General features: G+C 37.3%; 1 protein-coding gene across 1 annotated transcript; it reads right to left on the bottom strand.

The window, feature by feature from the left end:
* Window positions 1-164: 164 nt before the first annotated feature.
* Window positions 165-17,546, bottom strand: LOC149827673 (protein ANTAGONIST OF LIKE HETEROCHROMATIN PROTEIN 1-like). The gene is made up of 2 exons (XM_090019551.1): window positions 17,361-17,546; window positions 165-1,362 (listed from the first exon to the last, which is right to left on the bottom strand). Exons 1-2 carry the CDS (start codon window positions 17,509-17,511, stop codon window positions 332-334), a joined length of 1,182 nt encoding a protein of 393 aa, XP_089875677.1. The 5' UTR covers window positions 17,512-17,546; the 3' UTR covers window positions 165-331.
* Window positions 17,547-22,483: the final 4,937 nt, after the last annotated feature.

The following is a 22,483-nucleotide window of genomic DNA, read 5'->3' as shown; positions in this document are numbered from 1 at the left end:
CATGACATGGATGATTGCATGCACATGCGTGACTGCATATGCATGTGTGCGAGTGTGTGAGTCCAGGCGCATTCGTGTGCAAATCTTCTTTTAAATGCTTGAGATATCAAGAGATTATTATGCAAGCTAGGCATCTGGCCTAGCAGTATCATGTGGAGAGAGTATTTCACAAGAATGGAATTGCGTTTCTATATTTCTTTGATTTGGCTCACTTCAAATATTATAGCGTAAATGCAAGCTTATAGTCCAGATTCAATATAGCATCAACTTGCTGATGGGTGATCAGAAAATGCAACTACTGTACTATTCTCTGGTCAACCAGTGTAGCCTTCTATGCTAACGATAAACAGTATGACAGATCATTTCTCATGGAATGACCGTGTGGATCCACTTGCTGGCTGTATTGCTCTTTGTATCCTGGGTCATGGTGATCAGAGAGAGCAACATCTGGCTGTAGTGCATCACCGGTGTCCATGATGATATTGTGCAAGAGGCAACAGACCAAGATTATGCTAGGCAACTTGTGTTTATCTGGTCTCCACATAACCTTATGAAGAATTCTCCAACTACCCTTTAAGTGCGCCAAGGCCCTCTCCGCGAGCGACCTTGCAGGCTTGTGCTTAGCATTGAAATTCATCATTAGAGTGGATAGGTCATTTCCTTCAAAGGGCGTGATAAGCCATGGAAGCAGAGGGTATGCTGCACTGCCAACAATGTACTCCCTTATTTGTGCTCCATTCGGCAATAGTTTGGCTGAACCATTCAGCCGTTCACCACTCTCGCAGAGTTCGAAAAATCCTGAACACTTCAGGAGCTGAGAAACTGTAATGCTTCCTGGCCAGCCAGTCACAATATCGAGAAATCTCATCTTGTCATCCACTACCACTTGCAGAAACATACTATAATTTCTCTCATGGTCACACCATTCTTCTGAAGTTTCAACTGCTGGAAGGGTCATGATGATGTGAGTAGCATCAATGGCACCACAACAATTTGGCATTCCAAAGGCCGCCTCGAAAGCGGCCTTGGTTCTCTCTACTGTGTTGGCATCTGGCCACTGCAGATGGTGTTTTGCTCGCTCCTCCATGGACTCGATGAACCGCCAAGTTACCTGAGAAACTGTTGATTGTCCAACACCAAATGCTTCTCCCACAGATACTTGGGACTCGCCCGAAGCCAACCTCCTCAAAGCTATAGCCACTTGTTTCCCAACACTTAGAAGCCTGCCTTCAATGTTTATGAGGCCAGATGGAGGCCTTGAGATGAGATCTTCCCTAACAAGGGAACAAATGTATTCAAAAGTTTTCTTAGACACCCTGAAGAAATGTTTGAACCTCTCTTCTTCGTTGGAGATTGTCGGCCCTGTAAAATCAAAAGCAATCTTAGGCTCGTTTAGATGCTAAGCTTAAGTTAAAAGATGCAACCCAACGTTGTGCAGGTTGTGGACCAGTTCAACATGGTCAGCACCATATCTTTTGAGTACACACTAACCAAGGTCAAGTCAGCCGAGTTAACCTGAGTTTTGCCCAATTTCTTGTTTTGAACAAGTTGCTTAGTACCTAATTTGGATGGTTCATCTTCAGGCTATGATTTGCCACACAAACAATTAGGAATCAAAAAAATCAACCAGATAACACTTCCTATGGAACTTACAGCAAATTTAGGCTACAGATTATGGATCAAACTTCATAAGCTTCGAAACAGCCGATAAATAAATTATTTTGGAACGGAAACAGCCTATACCTATCCGTGTCAGTAAATAAATTATCTTGGAATGGAAACTACCTAGTACCTACACATATTCTTGCTTGTGAGCTCTGGATGCAGGAGCAACAAAAGGCTAATCACATTTGTGAAATTCAGGAAAGGGTGCTTCCTTAATTGATTCTGATAGCAAATCATAGATCCTAGTTGGCCTCTGTCTTTAAATGATAAGAAAACAATATCATGCTATCCTTTAGGCCATATTGGTTACTGGGAGCATGTAATGTATATCCGAGCCATGTGATCTTATGCCATTAGATAATAGCCTTTATTCCATCCAACAAGCATGTTGAAAGTGTACCATCTTATGTTCAGACCAAATATATTTAAAACACTTGCTCAAAAAGACCTAATCATGCCCAATCTAATCAACTTTCCAAAGATAAGGCAGCATTTTGAATCTTCCACTATTGATTCTGAAACGCTACCTCTAATTTTCTTGCATGGGAGACCTTAGGACTTGTGGCATGCATCACTTATATGAAAAGTTAGGTTTGTGAAGATATAGAAGCCTGTTATCTCATAATCTCATATTAGAAGACATTAAGAAATAAGTTGTGTCCATAAGTGCAAGAAGAAAGGACTGGAAATAGACCAAAGATTAGCAGTACCAGAAATGCTTGATATGCTGGGGGTGGTTTATACATTATAATAAAATTTAATAGATTATGAAAATCCCCCAAATTGGTTCTACCGTGATTGCAAGGAAGAAATTGTAATGCTGTTAGCTGCTGCAGAAATGTTGCAGATGGATCCTAGACTTAAAAAAATTCTGCACATTCATCCTTGACTTCAATTATTGAATGTGAAAATACGCGTTTCACAAGTTTTCTCTTTTAACGGCAATTTATAAAAAAATACACATAGAAAGCTTGCCACTTGCTATGAACAATGCAGTGAGTTTTGCTAATTGCCACAGCTTATCAGATAAGCACAGGACCAGTATAGAATTTCTAAACTCAGAAAAATAATGATGCTTTTAGTCATATTTGAGATGCAGTTCAGAATCATCCACCGAATAATTTAGCCATAACCAGTAGGAAAGTTCTGTTTCTCCCTAGTGAATGAACATTTCTCACATATATGAAATAATTTAGCCAGCACTGAGGTCAAATTTGAAAGTCTTTTCCCTTTATAATTAAATCCTTGGTCATCTTCAAATTTATTTTGGTTTACTATAATATCAGTATCTCTGCATCCAGGTGTTTTCCACCACTAATGATAGCTGAACAAGTTCTTTCCACTGCTTGTAGACCTAGCATTCCATGCTACAGCGCGAGACCTTGGAGATTTACTGGTGCATTTGTCATTCATCTTAATTAACATTGCTTGCATAGATCTTATGACATATTCTTTGATATGATAAAACCACCTACTAATGTTCTTCACACAACATTAGGAAACAATTTTTGATAGAATCATAGCTTATTTACAATAAAAGGAGAATTTATCATTAGTAACCATCAGAAAAAAAACTGGTGTCAGAAATCCAGTTCCTTTACTAGTACTTAAGAAAAAGCGCCTATGGTTCCTCTTAATCTGTTGCAATCTTTATATGCAAAATCAAATCTTTTAACAAGAACAAAGGATAAAATTCAAATCCTTTCATACAGAAACCATAATACAACAACAACAACAACAACTACGCCTTCATCCCAAAACAATTGGGGTCAGCCATATGAACCAAAAAAGAAAATCATTTTGGGTCTTCCACATGAATCCTTTTTCTCCAATCATTTCTATCCAATGCCATGTCCTCGGTGAGGTTCAAAGCATTCATATCCTTTTCTATCATCTCCATCCAAGTCTTCCTAGGCCTACCCCGACCTCTTTTAACTAATATATTTTCCCATTTCTCCAACCTTCTAACTGGAGCATCATTAGGCCTTCGCCAAATATGTCCAAACCACCGTAAACGATTCTCTCGCATCTTATTTTCAATGGGTGCAACACCTACCTTTTTACATATCTCCTCGTTCAGAATCTTATCTTTTATTGTATTTCCACACATCCATCTAAGCATCCGCATCTCAGCTACACTCATTTTTTAAATATGATGTCTCTTGGCAGCCCAACATTCTGTACCATATAGTAAAGCGGGTCTAATAGTCGTCCTATAAAACTTTCCCTTCAACCGCAATGGCATTCTACGATCGCACAGCACTCCAGTTGCACTTTTCCATTTCATCCACCCAACCTTTATCCTATGATTTACATCTCCATCAATTTCTCCATACTTTTGAATGATAGATCCCAAATATTTGAAATAATCATTCACCGATATTTCTTGCTCACCAAGCTTGACTACACTCTCATCACTACTTCGTTGCTTACTAAACCGACATTCCATATATTCAGTCTTACTCTTACTCAACTTAAAACCTCTAGCTTCTAATATTTGTCTCCATAATTCTAACTTAGCATTAACCCCAGCTCTAGACTCATCAATCAAAGATTCAAAACCATATCATCAGCAAACAACATACACCACGGTACATTTTCTTGAATTGATCTCGTAAGCTCATCCATCACTATCGCAAATAGGAAAGGGCTTAAAGCAGATCCTTGATGTAACCCAACCGTTATCGGAAAATTGGTTGTCACCCCTCCACAAGTGCGGACATTGGTTACTACTCCTTCATACATATCTTTAATTATACTAATGTACTTGAGAGAAACACCTTTCTTCATCATTGTCCACCAGAGAACGTCCCTAGGTACTCTATCGTATGCCTTCTCTAAATCAATAAAAACCATATGCAAATCTTTGTTCCTCTCTCTATATCTTTCAATAAGTTGTCTAAGAAGATGTATAGCTTCCATAGTTGATCTTCCAGGCATAAAACCAAATTGATTCTCCGATATCATGACAACCTTCCTCAACCTAGACTCAATCACCCTCTCCCAAAGTTTCATAGTATGACTCATGAGTTTTATACCACGATAGTTTGTGCAATCTTGTATATCACCCTTATTCTTATATAAAGGCACCAAAGTACTCTTCCTCCACTCATTAGGCATCTTATTTGTTCGCCAAATCAAGTTAAAAAGATTTGTCAACCATTCTAAACCTTTCTCTCCCAAGCATTTCCAAGCCTCGATAGGTATACCATCTGGGCCAACTGCCCTTCTTGATTTCATTTTCTTCAAAGCCTCTACAGAAACCATAATAGGAACTAAAAATCCTCCTCCTTTCATACCTTTACCAATTTTACATTTCAAATTGGTCTGACCCTTTCGCAAATGTCAGAGTTTATCCATTCAGGTAGTCAGTTTGACCTCATAGCATACATTTTCTAAAGAATCATGAGGACACCAATGCATCAATGTTCAATGTGTTGCTAGAAGGAAATACAACTTGAATGTTATATGTTTTTTAGAGGATTTTCACATTCTATACAGTCAAAAGCATTAGGCTGAAGACAAAATAAATGACATTTAAAGATCTGAAAAAAACATAAAAAATACAATGTTGCATGTAATTTTACGTATTTGTTAGTATATTTTTAAATATAGATTTTTCTTTTAGTTAATTAACCCCAGGTGCTTGCGTGGTGCCCACTCTTTGTCTAGGTGCTGGGCTAGTGCCTGGCTAACCTAGTGCGACTTTAACCACACAACTCATATTTAGTGCCTTTGCATGGCAGAGTTGCAAGTGACACTAAGACATAAGCCTGATGCTAAAACACCAGCCTGCATGAAACGAAACCTCTAATATTAAAACACATGCTAATATAGACATTGTAGGCCTTGTATCATCTCAATCACCTAAGTTTTTTCTCTTATCATCCAATTAGTGAGTACCTAACTGATCCAAATCTGAATTGAATATGGGCCAACTTTCTTGAACTTGAAAATGCAATTTGAGGAACATTTCTGAAATCTACAGGTATCACTTACGTGCTTTCCATTCTGACCAGAAATTTATGCAACAATGCAGATAGACAAGATTTACCAACCTCACCAACGTCATAAGTGTTGGGTTACAAACCAGACGGACCGAGACTTTCCCACAAGTGTGAATCGATGGAAACAATACGACGATGACAGTGGAAGAAACTTCAAACCAAAGCAACAGCGAAAACAAAAAAAACACAGTACGTGGTTCCCTCTCAACTGAGGTACGTCCACGGCGACCAATAAGTCAACAGCTTCCACTATCTTTAAACTAAGATTACAAAGTGGCCAAGAGGCATAAGCCTTACAAACACACACAGTGTAGTGAAATGAACAAGAGGATATACCTCACTGAAGAACAAGGAACGAATGATCTGAAGAACCAGCTTGACGAAGTTGTCCTGAAAGAAGTATAAAAGCACTTCTTGCTCTTGTTCTCTCTGTACCCTTTCGATGCCTTAAAAGTGTCTCTCACACTTTTTACTTTTTCGCTCACTCTATCTGTCAGACACTTTCTCTCTCTCATCCATCCCTTAAATAGAAGACGAGACCCGCATTAAATGCGGAAGACTAAACGTCATTCACAAGTTACAATGCGCACAAATCGCTATGCAGCTGTTAAAATATGTAAAACAATCTTGTAATTTCGTATATATATTTTATATATATAAGGTGATACATATACATATATTATATATGTATATGTATCTACCTATTATATATATATATATAATATATATTGCTAAGGGTAGTTTAGGCATTTTACACATATTCATTTTCGTGAATATGGTTTGTATTTTTCCTCTTTTTCTTTTTTATTTTCTTTTTCTTTAATTAATGCATTGTACTTGCATTGGGAGGGGCCCAACCCACTAGTCGTTGGACCCCTCCAACGGTCACATTTGTGACCGTTGGAGGGGCTCCAACGACTATGTGGAGCCCCTCCCAAGGCCTCCTAAATGCCCTATAAATATGGGCAGCTCCTCTTGTATTTCCTTAAGGGTTTTGGGATTATAGCCCAACCTTTTAGTTGTTTATGAATCTTATGAGTGCATTTGCACATTTGTGATTCCGTGTGTTGTGCTTGTTGTGCACAAGTGTTCTAAGTGTTCTTGGTGTGTGTATGTTCACACATTTATTCTCAAGGTTATTGCGTTATCGATTAAAGTATCTTGTTGAAGATACTTTCACATGGTATGAAAGCCTCGTTGAAAAAGAAGAATTGCGATTCGCCCCCTCTTGCATTCCTCGAAAAGCATGCCTTCAAGTTTTTTGAAATCAAAGAGGATCATCTTCTTCAAGCAATATTTTAGGAGCCTCTCTTGTCAAGAAAGACGCGAAAAGTATTTGAGGTACGTATTATTCCTTGTCTTCTTTCCTCTCTAATGGGCGAAAAAGACTCACATTTCTCTCTTGGGTTTAAGCTTAATGGCTCAAACTATCATGTTTGGGCCGGTAATATGGAAGCTCATATTAAAGGAAAGGAGTTTTGGGGTTACATTCATGGATCCATACCGGAACCGAAACCCAAAATCACCGTCATTGAAGGAGGAGATATTAAGATCCTTGAAGGGGATGAAAGACAAAAGGTTCTTAAAGAGTATTCTAAAAAACATGATGATTGGAAAATGAAGAACTTCAAGATCTTATCTTGGATTTTCTCATCCGTTGAGACCAAGAGTGGAGAGGCAATCGAATTAAGGCACAAACAACTTGAGGAAGACCGGTTCTTCAATTTTCTAAATGGCCTTAGACCCGAATTTGAACAAGTTCAGTCCTCTCTTCTCTCCGCTTTCACATCACCCTCACTTGAAGATGTTATCACCAAGCTAAGTGGTGAAGAAACCCGTATGAGGATTGGCAAAAATAATTCTAGCATTCTTGTTACTTCTTCTACTCAAGAAGATGGTGAAATGGTTAATGTCGTGTCAAGACCGGGAAATAACATGAAGACCTATAGACCTCATTTCAAGAACTAAGGTCAAGGAGGAAATGATCGGTATGGCAAAAGAGACTATAGCAAATTGAATTGCTACTATTGTAAAGAACCCGAACATATCAAACCTATGTGTCCTAAATGGAAGAAATTGATTGCAACGACTATGGCATCCCAAGCGGAAGAACGACCTTCTTCATCAAGTGAGTCTCTTTCCCTTCAACAAATCGTAGAGGCACTACAACCTCTTCTCAAGGGAGGCACTTCCGGAGCCGCTATGTCATCCTCTTCCCCCGGTAAGACATCTTGGCTTTTAGATTCTGGGGCATCCTTTCACATGACCCCTAGCTCTTGCTCTCTTTCAAATTTTTCTAAAAATTCTTTTCCATCCTTTGTCTCAACCGCGGACGGAACATCTCTTGAGATTAAAAGGATAGGTAATTTTGAAAGACAAGACTTCTTTGTTCCAAAAATTCGTTTTATCCCAAACCTTAATTTAAATCTTTTTTCCGTCTCCCAACTCTCGGACCATGGTTGCGATATAAAATTCTATTCTAATAAATGTTGGATACAGGATCGCCAGTCCGGGAGATTGATTGGGGAAGGCTCTAGAAGAGGAGACCTCTACTACGTAGATTTTCTTCAAGTTCCCAAGAGTCAATTTTGCAACGTCGTCCAAAACAAAGATATTCATGTATGGCATAAGAGCTTGGGTCATCCCAATATTGTTAAAATCTCCTATTTGCCTTTTGTTAAACATCTTTGTAAAAGTGATTTTTTATGTAATGAATGTATTCTTGGGAAAATGAAATGTTTGCCTTTTCCTCAAAGATCCATGTTTACGACAAAACCATTTGAAATTGTCCATTCTGATGTATGGGGACCGGCTCCGGTAATGTCAAAAGGAGGATTTTCATATTATGTGATTTTCATGAAGTTTTCTCAACTTTTAAAAGTTTTCACATGATGATTTCAAATCAATTCAATGGATGCTTAAAAATCTTTAGGTCCGACTCTGGAGGAGAATACCTCTCAAATGAATTTAAAAGTTATCTTGAAAATTTTGGTATTCTTCACCAAAAATCTTGTCCGAAAACCCCTCAACAAAATGGGTTAGCCGAACGAAAGCACAGGCACATCATTGAAACAACTAGGACTTTACTCTTTCTCAAAACATTCCAAAGAATCTCTGAGCTGAGGCAGCCCTTACTTCTGTCTATCTCATAAACAGACTCCCATCGAAAAATTTAAACAAAATTTCTCCTTTTGAAAAACTGTACGATAAGGAACCTGATTATAGCAGGTTAAGGGTCTTTGGGTGTAAATGTTTTGTTCTTACTGATAAGAATGACAAACTTTCTCATAAAGCCATTCCTTGTGCCTTTCTTGGCTATTCTGAAACCCAAAAGGGGTTTCGTTGTTATGATATCAAAAGTGATAAATTGTATGTTTCCAGAAATGTGAGTTTTTTGGAAAATCTTAGTGGATTCGAACGTTGTTACCCTCATAATGAAAATGTAGATTATTCCTTTTTATTTGATTTACTGAATAAAGACGATGATACTAGTGATGATGAGTCAGATCAAAGTAACCCAAATGAATTTGAAACCGAGGAAAACATCTCCTTGCTTCCTTCGTCACATCAACATATTGATGAAGAATTACCTAGAGACCCTATCACCTATACTCATAGAGATCGAAACAACTTTAGGAGTGCTCTTGACAAATATAATGATGCCAGTCCCAGTGCCTCTCAGAATGAAGTGATCCCTCGTAGAACCGAAAGAAGTAGAAGGCCTCCTTCTAGGTTCATTTCCTATGACTCCTTTTCACCAAGATATAGAGTCTGCCTTAGTGCCATCCACTCCTATATAGAACCTAGAAATTTTGAAGCACGTAAGTGCCCTGAATGGATTAATGCGATGGAAAATGAACTTGAGGCTCTGAGAAGAGCCAAAACTTGGGAGTTTCAAAATCTTCCTAAAGGCAAGAAAACAATAGGGTGCAGATGGGTTTTCAAAGTAAAAACTAAAAGTGATAGATCCCTTGAAAGGTATAAAGCTCGCTTGGTTGCAAAAAGATATAGTCAAGAATATGGTATTGACTATGAAGAAACTTTTGCTCATGTAGCCCGTATGGTCACTGTTCGATGCCTTATAACCGTTGCCTCTATCAACAAATGGAACATCTATCAAATGGATGTTAAAAATGCATTTTTAAATGGCGATTTAAGCGAAGAAGTTTATATGGATGCTCCTCCTGGAATGGAGACTCCTAAGGGAAAGGTGTTTCGTCTTCAAAAAGCACTCTATGGTCTAAAATAAGCCCCCAAAGCTTGGTATGATAGATTTAACTCTGTGATGATTGAGAATGGTTTTTCCTCTTGTTTTACTGACACTGCTCTATTTGTTAGAAAATCCAATGCAGGGATTGTAATTTTACTATTGTATGTTAATGACATGCTCATCACCGGGAGTGACTCTAACGGGGTTAAGAGTATAAAATCTATCTTAAAAGATAAATTTAAAATGTCTGATTTGGGTTTTCTAACTTATTTTTTGGGAATTGAAGTAGCATACTCTCTTAGAGGATATTTTTTATCTCAAACTAAGCTTGCTTCTGAGATCATTGACAGGTCAGGTATTACAGATGAAAAGCTTTGTGAAACTCCTGTGGTAGTAGGGGCAAAGATGAAAATTGATGATGGGGTTCCCCTTTTGGATCCTACACCCTACAGACAGCTTGTAGGATCATTGATGTATATGAGTATTACCAGACCAGATATATCCCATGCAGTCCATACTGCAAGTCAGTTTCAGCATGCGCCTACATCAGTTCACATGAGTGTCATCTTACGATTCGTAAGATACATAAAGGGTACTCTAAATAAGGGAGTTTTTTTGTCATCTTCTTCCGACTTAAAATTGATTGTTTATACTGACTCTAATTGGGGAGGTGACCCAAATAACCGTCACTCCACCACTGGTTTTTGTGTATTCTTAGGAGACTCACTGATATCGTAGAGATGCAAGAAGCAACAAAAGGTATCGCTCTCCTCCATACAAGCTGAATATCGTGTCATGGCAACTACTACCATGGAGATTGTTTGGATTCATCAATTGCTAGAAGACATGGGGATTACAATAGAAGGGCCCACTAAGCTTTGTTGTGACAACAAGAGTGCAATCTACATTGCGAAAAATCACACCTTTCATGAGCGGACTAAACACATCGAAATGGACTGTCACTATGTTCGTGAAGCATATCTCAGAGGAGTCATTGATCTTCCTTATGTCACGTCCGAATATCAGTTGGCAGACTTCTTTACTAAAGCCTTGTGCGCTCCGCGGTTCAACTTCCTTCTTGGCAAACTATCGGTCATCTTGCCCTAAGTTTGAGGGGGGTGTTAAAATATGTAAAACAATCTTGTAATTTCGTATATATATTTTATATATATAAGGTGATATATATGTATATGTATCTACCTATTATATATATAAAATATATATATATATATATTGCTAAGGGTAGTTTAGGCATTTTACACATATTCATTTTCGTGAATATGGTTTGTATTTTTCCCTTTTTCTTTTTTATTTTCTTTTTCTTTAATTAATGCATTGTACTTGCATTGGGAGGGGCCCAACCCACTAGTCGTTGGACCCCTCCAACGGTCACATTTGTGACCGTTGGAGGGGCTCCAACGACTATGTGGAGCCCTCCCAAGGCCTCCTAAATGCCCTATAAATATGGGCAGCTCCTCTTGTATTTCCTTAAGGGTTTTTGGATTATAGCCCAACCTTTTAGTTGTTTATGAATCTTATGAGTGCATTTGCACATTTGTGATTCTGTGTGTTGTGCTTGTTGTGCACAAGTGTTCCAAGTGTTCTTGGTGTGTGTATGTTCACACATTTATTCTCAAGGTTATTGCGTTATCGATTAAAGTATCTTGTTGAAGATACTTTCACAGCAGCGATATCACAAGTCGCTATACAGCGACACCACAAATCGCTATGCAGCGAAAGCACTAACTACAAATCGTCATCGACAAATCGTTGATCCTCAAACTCTAGAAAGTTGAATCGTCATTCAGTTGAGAGGACTTCTACAAATTGCTATCCAGAGAAAAATCCAAATCGTCCTCGAGAAGATCATGCATCGTGCTTGAAAATCTGCAACGATACTGGATAAAGAGGGAAACCCAATAATTTTCCTCCTTCCCGACTTACGAGGAAGCTTCTTTTATTCTTGCTAGAAATCGACACTTCTCATGCTTGTCCTTGGACAATGACTTGGTCAGCATATCTGATGTATTGTCATCAGTATGCACTTTATCCAGTTGCAGCAATTTTTCATTTAAGGCATCATGAATCCAATGGTATTGAACATCGATATGTTTTGATCTTGAATGAAACGAGGAATTCTTACTCAAGTGAATCGCACTCTAGCTAGCACAGTGAAGAACATATTCTTCTTGCGTTAAGCCCAACTCTTGCAAGAATTTCTTCACCCACAGCAATTCCTTTTTGGCTTCTGTAATGGCTATGAACTCGGCTTCTGTAGTGGAGAGAGCTACACATTTCTGTAATTTCGACTGCCATACAACTGCTCTCCCTGCAAAAGTAATCAAATACCGAGAAGTAGACTTTCTACTGTCTACATCACCAACCATATTAGAATCTGTGAACCCTTCAAAAATAGGTTCACCCTTTCCAAAGCACAGATTCATCTTCGAAGTGCTCCCTGGATTTGACAGAAATCGACTAACAACTCCAACAGCATGAGCTGTGTCTTTTCGAGTACAGACCATAGCATACATCAACGAACCTATTGCTGAAACATAGAGAATTTTCTGCATCTTGATTCCTTCTTCATCATTTACATGACATTGACTTGAGCTAAGTTTGAAATGACCTGCAAGTGGATAATTAACAGGCTTTGCTTTGTCCATATTAAACCTCTCAAGAACCTTTCTGATATACTTCTCTTGAGATAACCAGATCGGCCCATGTGATCTGTCACGAACAATTTTCATCCCAAGAATCTGCTTTGCTGGATCTAAATCATTCATGGCAAAGGTCTTACTCAGCTCCAACTTCAATTTGTTTATCATGCGGATGTCTTAGCCACAATCAGCATATCATCCACGTAAAAGAAAAGAATGGTAAAATTATCATTTGAAAATTTCTTCACAACACACAATGGTCTACAGAGGTTCTTGAATATCCATGCTCAGTTATGAAAGAACCGAACTTTTTGTACCACTACCTTGGTGCTTGCTTCAATCCATACAAGCTCTTCTTCAGCTTGCAGACTAGGTGCTCTTTACCCTTGTTAATGAAGCTCTCAGGTTGCTCCATATAAATTTCTTCTTCCAAGTCACCATGCAGAAATGCAATTTTCACATCAAGCTGCTCAACTTCCAAATTCATGCTTGCAGCTATACCGAGTACAGTTCGGATGGAGGACATCTTTACAACTGGTGAGAAGATCTCATCAAAGTCAACTCCCTTCTTCTGAGAAAAACCTTTCACTACAAGTCGTGCCTTGTATCTAGGTTGAGAGTTGTTCCCATCAGTCTTCTGCTTGAAGACCCACTTGTTCTTCAACACCTTTCTTTTAAGTGTCTTTACTAGATCAAAGGTATGATTCTCATGCAATGAATCAATTTCCTCTTTTATTGCCTTAAGCCACTTAGATTTGTTTTCATCCTCCAAAACTTCTTCAAAAGTTTCTGGCTCACCTTGATATGGAATCATCACATACTCATTTGATGAGTATTTCTTAGATGGTTGTTTCTCTCTAGTGGATCTCCTTATCGGAGTATGAGGAAGTGGCTCTTGAGGTGTGTGCTCTCCCTCAATTTTTGACTCAGCACTTCCTTCCTCTGCATCATTATGAGGAGGTGGCATCTCCTCTGCGAAATCCTGAATAGTTGTTGCATCAAGGGGATCTATGTCAACAAGATCACATTTACTGGACTCTGATGGCTCAGACTCACCAATGTCTTCAACGGTCTGATCTTCCAAGAAGACAATATCTCGACTTCTGACCACCTTCTTATCAACAGGGTTATACAGCTTGTAACCAAATTCTTCATGTCCATAGCCAAGGAATATGCATTTTTTGGCTTTTGGATCAAGCTTGGACCTCTCTTCCTTCGGAATATGAACAAAGGCTCTGCAGCCAAACACTCTTAAGTGTCCATAAGAAGGTTTTTTCCCTATCCAAACTTTCTCTGAAACATCTCCCTTCAAGGGAATAGAATGAGACAAGTTGATGAAATCAACTGTTGTCCTCATTGCCTCATCCTAGAAAGATCTTGGCAATTTACAGTGTGACAGCAAACATCTGACTCTCTCCAGAATGGTGTGATTCATCCTCTCAGAAACCGCATTCTGTTGAGGTGTCATCTTCACGGTCCTTTCATGCTTGATGCCATGATTGGTGCAATACTGATCAAATGGCCCAAGGTTTTCGCTGCCATTATCCGAGCAAACACACTACAATTGCCTACCAGTTCATAACCTGAAAGTGTTTGAATACATCTAGAACTTGATCTTTAGTTCTCAGTGTATAAGCCCAAACTTTCCTAGAGTGATCATCTATAAAAGTCACAAAATATAATGCACCACAAAGTGTCTTGACCTTCAAAGGTCCGCACACATCAGAATGTACAAGATCTAGAACATGAAGTTTTCTAGATGCACTTCTATGGAAAGAAACCTTATTCTGTTTACCATGTAAACAATGAACACATGGTTCCAAAAATGTACCTGTTGCACCCGCCAGGAACTCTTTCTTGACTAGGGCTTGCAATCTCTTCTCGCTCATATATCTGAGTCTTCTATGCCATAATTCTATGGACGAGCCATTATCTACAGCATTCACAACACTCTTGCAAACCTTCGCTTGCTAAGTATAGAGGGAACATGTCTTTATTCCTCTTGCTACCACCAAGGAACCCTTGGTTAACTTCCACCTTCCATCACTGAAGGTGTTGTTGTAGCCCTCATCATCCAACTTTCCGGCAAAGATCAGATTCAGTCGAATGTCTGGTACATGCCTCACATCTTTCAGCAACAATTTGCAACCAACATTTGTTTTCAAGCAAATGTCGCCTATGCCAACAATCTTTGACACATCTTCATTTCTCATTCGAACATTCCTGAAATCTCCGTGCAAGTAGGAAGTGAAAAAATCAGCCCGTGAGGTAACATGAAATGAAGCTCCCCAGAGTCAATCACCCAATCAGTCTCCTGACAAATCAAATTTATGCTAGTGTCATCACAGATAACCATGAGTTCTCCATCTATGACTGCGGCACTTTGCTTTTCTTCTAAGCTCTTCTCTTTTCTCTGCTCCTTGAACTTGAGCTTCAAGCACTCCCGCTTCATATGCCTCTTCTTGTGGCAATAGTAATACTCAACGTCTTTCTTTGAGCTTGAGTGTGAGTGGCCTCTCGATTTGCCACGGTATTGCAGAGTCTTGCTCTTACTCCTACTTCTCTCCCGATTTTCAATCACAAGCGCCTCAGAGGTAGAAGGACCTGATGACTTTCTCCTAGTCTCTTTATTCAGCAGACTACTGGTAACTTGGCTCATCGTTACCGTTTCATCAGGTGCAGAGTTACTAACTGTGACCACCAACGTTTCCCAACTCTCAAGAGGGGAACTAAGGAGCAACAAAGCTTGTAACTCATCATCAAAAGTGATTTTCATTGTGGCCAACTGATTCACAATGCTTTTGATCTCATTTAAATGCTCTGTGATACACCTGCCCTCTTTATACTTGAGGTTTACAAGCTTTCGAAATAGAAATGCCTTATTCACTATTGTCTTTCTGTCATAAAGACTTTCTAGTTTGGTCCAAAGACCATGTGCCGAAGTTTCTGTAGATACATGATAAAAAACACTATTATCTATCCATTGCCGAATGAAATCGGCCGCCTTTCGGTCTAGCTTTCTCCATTCGTCATCTTTCATGTCTTCTGGTTTGCCGCTGACACCCTCAATGAGTCCATCTAAATCTTTACATACCAAGAGGTCTTCCATCTTTGTTTTCCAAAATATTCAGTTTGTGACATTCAAACTGATCATATGACTGATGTTGTTCTTCATGACTTCACACACGAATATATGAACCAAAGCTCTGATACCAGATGTTGGGTTACAAACCAGACGGACCAAAACTTTCCCACAAGTGTGAATCGATGGAAACAATACGACGATGACAGTGAAAGAAACTCCAAACCAAAGCAACAGCGGAAACAAAAAAAACACAGTACACGACGATTTACGTAGTTCCCTCTCAACTGAGGTACGTTCACAGCGACCAATAGGTCAGCAACTTCCACTATCTTCAAACTAAGATTACAAAGTGGCCAAGAGGCATAAGCCTTACAAACACACGCGGTGTAGCGAAATGAACAAGATGATATACCTCACTGAAGAACAAGGAACGAATGATCTGAAGAACCAGCTTGACGAATTTGTCCTGAAAGAAGTGTAGCAGCACTTCTTGCTCTTGTTCTCTCTGCACCCTTTCGGTGCCCTAAAAGTGTCTCTCACACTTTTTGCTTTTTGGCTCACTCTATATGTCAGACACTTTCTCTCTCTCATCCATCCCTTAAATAGAGGATGAGACCCGCATTAAATGTGGAAGACTAAACGTCATTCACAAGTTACAATGTGCTTAAAACGCCTTAGCACAAATCGCTATGCAGCGATACCACAAGTTGCTATACAGCGACATCACAAATCGCTATTCAGCGATAACCACAAATTGCTATCAAGCGATGCTACAAGTCGCTATACAGCGACACCACAAATCGCTATGCAGCGAAAGCATTAACAACAAATCATCATCGACAAATCGTTGATCCTCAAACTCTGGACAACTGAACCATCGTTCAGTTGAGAGGACTTCTACAAATTGCTATCCAGCGAATACTCCAAATCGTCCTCGAGAAGATCATGCATCATGCTTGAAAATCTGTAGCGATACTGGATAAGGACTGAAACCCAACAATAAGGAGGAAGAACTGCGTACACAATTATGCATTTCTGCACCATGAAAAAATGTAAAATCCTCATCAAATCATAGAAGCACCCAACCATTGTATATTCTACAACAGCTCACGACCCACAGCAGATAATAGAGCACGGAAAGGGTACCCATAGAGCAGACCACATAACCAGGCAACAGAGAAGTATTTCTTCCAAACTCCCTCAACTTGTTGTAAATCGTTGTTGTTTCTCATAATTAAAAAGTAAATAACTTTCAATCTCACGCACTCTCCAACTTCAAAATGCAATCTTAGAATTGAATTTCAAGTAATTCACGATGGAAACAAGATTTTTTTCCAATAATTCGCTTTATAAAAATGAACAAACAACCTCTTGCATTTATATTCCAACCCATTCCAGCTCAATCTTACTCTTGAAATCGAACGACCAAGAATTTATTTTCAAACAAAAAAAAAATCTCAACCCAATATCACGTTCGCCACGAAAGAACATATCCCATCTCAATCCAATCAAAAGATAAACGAAACATATCGAACACCCACAAATTTTATTATCGTTATTTCGATTCAATGCCCACATTGTTTCCAAAAAAAAGGCCTAATTCTCCAAACCCATCATTCACAATCGTCCAAACTTTACCTTTGTTCATTAGCATGTAAAATTTTCAGCAACATCTTCAGCAAGAGATAAACGATAACAAATTATAGGTCACTAAGAAAGAGAAAAATGGGTACCTGATGAAGACACTTTCAGTGCGAATGCTTCCCACCAATCGGTTTCTGAGACCTTCCCCTCCGCAGTGAGGGTGACACTTCCGCATCTCGAAGAGGTCTGGGGCTTCTTCTTCTTCTTCTTCTTCTTCTTGTACTTCTTCATGGGAGCCATGAGAGAGAGAAAGAAACAAACAGAGGGATTTACCAACAAAGGCGCACTCGATTTCAGAGAGAGAGAGAGAGAGGAAGAAAAACAGAGGGATTTACCCACAAAGGCACGCTCGATTTCTTACTTAAGGACATGCAGAGGAAAACTCGGTTTTGAAGACCGGTTCGGTATATGACTCGGTGGTGTGTGTTGACCTCCATACCCTTGGATTAATGTCACAAATCTCCCTTTGGAAAAATCTCACAATTTTTTGAAAAGTTTGGTTTTTCTTGGAAAAATCTTGAGAAAACTAGCCAGAAAATATAAAAATATCAATGTTTACGAGGGTTAATAAAACATAAATAATATAAAAATAAAAGTGTCTCAATTATTTTATCGTTCATGACAGAAATGCAATATTAAATAGTTCCTTATTTTAAAACTATCGTATGTTTTTTGGCTACTTTCCAAAAGGAAAATGTTTCTTGACCGATTGGGTCGCCTGCTTCTAGTTTTTAAAAGAACTCTCGTCGACCTGAACCGGGCTTAAACTCAACCCGTCAGGCCAGCCCACAGGCTGCCCATGGGCTTTATATAGTGTGTAGGTGCTGAATCATTTATGTCCTAGACCGTCTTAGACTCTTAAAAACTTACATTTATTTTTTGCTTAATCCAAACTTATAGATGTGATTATCATTACTAATCAAATCAATTTAACAAGAACTTTTTATTTTTAATTAATCAAGTTTTTTTTTTGTATAATATGAACCATTGATCTTTTTGTTGAGCTAAAAACACATCCAAACATGAAAAATGTTTAAACTAATACATATTTTATATAGCACAGAGATTACATGGACGGGTTTAGAATAAGTAAAAAAATACATGCAACTATGTTTTTTTAAAAGAGTTTAGGACGGTTTGAAAGATAAATGGTCTGAAACTTACACATCACTATATATATATATATATATATATATATATTGAAATGGGGTCATATGTGATTCAAAAAATGGACCCATTTTGGATTCCATCTATTCTTTTGAATTTTATAATTTTTTGCTCAAAGAACCTATGAATTCAAAGAAACAAATGAGAAATGTTGTGAATATAAGATGACTTGCAAAATAGACTAACCCTATCCAAATTATGTCCATGGGCTTAATGGGCGAGCCATGAACTTTGTTAGACTCAGGCCTAGGCCCGACTCGATTGGTCAACAGCTTGGCTTGATCAAGACCATTCACGAAATGGGTCCGGACAACCCAGCCTGCCCATTGTCCAGCCCTAGCTGCCATATTTATATCTATACTACTTATGATGGAGCCAAGAGGGCATTAGATAGCAAAATGTTAGTTGTATTGTAACATTTTTTGTTTTACCAAGGAGAATGGTTTGGGTAGCACGTAATTTACTAAAGTTATTATTATTTTTTGTTTTCATAAGAATACTCACATCACACAATATTATTGTCATTTATTAAATTACTTATGGTATAAACCTATTTTAATATAGAGAAATTAAGAAAAGTACTTATATAGGATTTTAGGAAAGTGTGAGGGAAAGAGAGAAATTAGGAGCAGAAAATAGTTGTATTGTCCTTGCAAAATAGTGTGCTTTCTGAAATATCTACAAATTTAACAAAATCCCCCGCATAACCAAAATTATTGATGTTTGACTTTTTAGGATATTTTTGCCCTTTGCACATGCGGACCTGTTGAGGTTCGCACAATATATAGATATGATGTAGAAAGTTTGCAACATTTCAATAAAAAGGAGATTTTGCGAATATCCGCAAATACAATAAGATATTTACAAATATAACCTACAAACCTCACTTAAGTAACTACTTCTCAAGGAACTTCGCAAATGTGTGTGACATTCGCAAAAACATATTGTGAATGTTTCTAACATTCACACTCTAATAAGACCTCTGCAAATATAGTACGGCCTTCACAAATATAACTTGCAAATTTTCTTTAACTAAATACTCCTCGAGGAGCTTCACAAATATCTGCTAACATTCACAAATACTTGTTGTGAATGTCCTCACTCATTTGCAGACATCTTTGTAGCATTCACAAGATGATTCGCGAACATCCTCTGTATATGCAAATCTTGTGCCACATTTGCAAGCTTTTCGAACATTCACACATTTTCTCAAGACTTAAATGAATGTTGGGATTGTTCATACGAACATTAAATGTGATGCTTCATTTTTTCAAAAAAAAATGGTTTGCATTTTAGTTTTTTTTTTTTGCATTGTAGGGTTTTGTTTGTGGTCCCCAAGCCCTTTTCTCCCACTATATTTCCTTTGACAAAAAAATTTTATGGCACTTCATTGGAGACTTTTTTTAGCGTTCGAGACATCATCAGTGGTTAGATATTTCGGTAAACACATCTTTAATGATTGAAACAAATATTTTTAAAATTTTCGGTATGGGTCAGTTATTTTAACTAGGCATTAGCATGAATCAACTATTTTGTGAAAAAATTGCATGGTTTTCAAGTTATCTTTGCACGTTCAATAGTATATTATATTTTTTTTGTTTGTTTAATTTATTTTCATGTAAGCTTTTATTTTTTATCATATTTTTGTAATTTAGTATGCCTTCATTTTCATGTTGTTGCTTATCTGATGTGGTCATGAGATTTACACTACAAAAAATTTGTATTTAGTGCATTGATCATTAAATTTATTGTTTTTGAGAAGTGTATTCATTACATTTTTTATCATTAAATTTGGCTGAATATAGTTGTTTTTGAGAAATGATTGTTGGATTTTGAACATCTTCATACTTATGAGCCTATACTTTTTCATAGAACCCCTTATAAGAAAATTTACATAAGAGTTTATGAAAGTTTGCAAAAGGTTCTTGGACCTATCTTGTTTTACATAATTAAAACCATAGTGAACCAATCAATATCATGATCTTTTTGGTTTTTCATTATTTTTTAGTATTTGTTTTTCTTTTTAGTATAAATTATTTTTTATCCCTTTTATTTCATCATCAATCAGATGTTATACATATTGATATTAAAATTGATCTCTTGTTTAGATGATCTCACTTTCTAAGAAAAAGATAAGGGTGTTTGTCATCTAATATAACATAGTGTTTCAATTCCTGGATTCTTCCTATATATGACAAACCCCTAATGCCTCTTTTGGAGATGTTTCATCTCATTATATGATAATGTTTAAGAAACAAAATAATATAGGCTAGAAAATGTCAACCGGTGTTGTTGCGTATGAGGTAAAAGAAAATGTAGAGGCACGAAAGAGAAAGTCACAACTACATGTGGTTGTCGTACATTTTCACTGATGCATATATGAAGATCGTAACCGATCTCACTATTACTGTGTTAATCTTAAGAAGATGCAATGCTCTTGTGAAGAGTGACAGGTGAGTGATATTTTATGCGAACATGCGACTACCTACATTTTGTATGAGGGCAAGCTCCAGAGGATTATTGTGATAAGTACTTTAAAGTTGAAATATATCTACATGCATATCATACATTTTTATTTCTTTTGATGTCAGATAATGTCCCACATAATGCTCCATTGACTTTTATTCCAGTCTATCCATTGAAGGTGATGCGTAAATCAAGGCAACCGAAGGTGAAAAGATGGATAATAGCATCAAAGGATTTTGTGTCATACAAATGCAATATATATAGTGAGGTCGGCCATAATAGGCAGAAGCATACATAAAAGTATGTTTGAGTACCTCTTTTTGCAAATTGAGTGTGTGTTTGTATGTGCTTCTATATGTACGTATTTGTAAAGAATTTTTTGCTTCTATATATTTATCAGGAGTTTTTAATGAACTACTTCAATATCTTATATCTTCTATGTGTATCTTAGGCCTTTTACGATATGCTACTTAAAGAGAAACATGACAACCATAAGTGAACCAAACCCCCAACCTGAAGTGAAGACTCAATTACTGTGAGATGTATAATGAAACAAGTTATGTGTGTATATAATTAGTGATATTACATGTATATGTTTATATTCGATTGCAATTGACTATGAAAACTAGTTGATGACAACTAACCACAAGAACATAAAGTTGTAGAGCAGCCTGAGCATAAGTTTTTTATGGATACTTTGTTGGGTAGTGATTTAAGTGTTAGGTTTATATGTTTGTTTGTTTGTTACATTTATATGTAGACTCATTTAATTAGTTTAATAATTGTCAAATAATATCTTAGTTGATTTAGAAGTGTTCTTTCTGGAAACACGTTTTTCTAGAAATGCTCATTTGAAATTTTTGAAAATTAATTGGGGCTTTCAGGAAAAATCATGTAACCTACTTTTTTTTAATATAAAATCATATTTTTCAGAAAAAAAGGGGTGTCGCCTGCTTGAGAAAATTGTGCCTCTGCCTTCCTCCTTCTCTTTTTCGTTCCCAATCGGTTCTCCCTAATTTTCTTCTTTCTCCTTTATTCTCTTCTTGCTTTTAATCCCTTCTAGCACCAATTCTTCTTGTCCCCATTGTCAGAGGCACGTGCAACTCAGAGAGAGACAGTCCTTTTCAACCTCTTAATAAAAAATGGATCATGTGGTACATTTCTTCTCTCTCGTTTCACTATAGTTTTTAGTTAGATTAATGCTCCATCACATAAAGCATAGCCTATTTGTTGCATATTGGTTACATCTAGTTAGTTGTATAATAGTTTCTTTTTATGATTTTCATGATTTTCAGATAGTTTAGATTCATATTTAGTGTAGATTTAATTTATATTAGGTTTTTGGTTATTCGGTATTTATTAGATTAATTAATTACTTCTTTTTAATTAGCAGTTTTAGGGTTTTTACAGTTTTTTGAATCTTTTCAATTTGCATCATTTAGATCTGATTCCTTATTGTTTAAATTCAGTATTAGGCTAGTTTATTTACTGTCCAACACATGCACTTAATTTTTCATTAACATTCAATTAGTTTTTAGTTAATTATTTGTTATATTAGAAAAAAGTGATAGAAAATAGA

Source organism: Nuphar pumila, chromosome 10, assembly GCF_984573655.1.
Source record: "Nuphar pumila chromosome 10, dmNupPumi1.hap1.1, whole genome shotgun sequence".
Classification (NCBI taxonomy): domain Eukaryota; kingdom Viridiplantae; phylum Streptophyta; class Magnoliopsida; order Nymphaeales; family Nymphaeaceae; genus Nuphar; species Nuphar pumila.
This window is presented reverse-complemented; position numbering and strand designations above follow the sequence as displayed.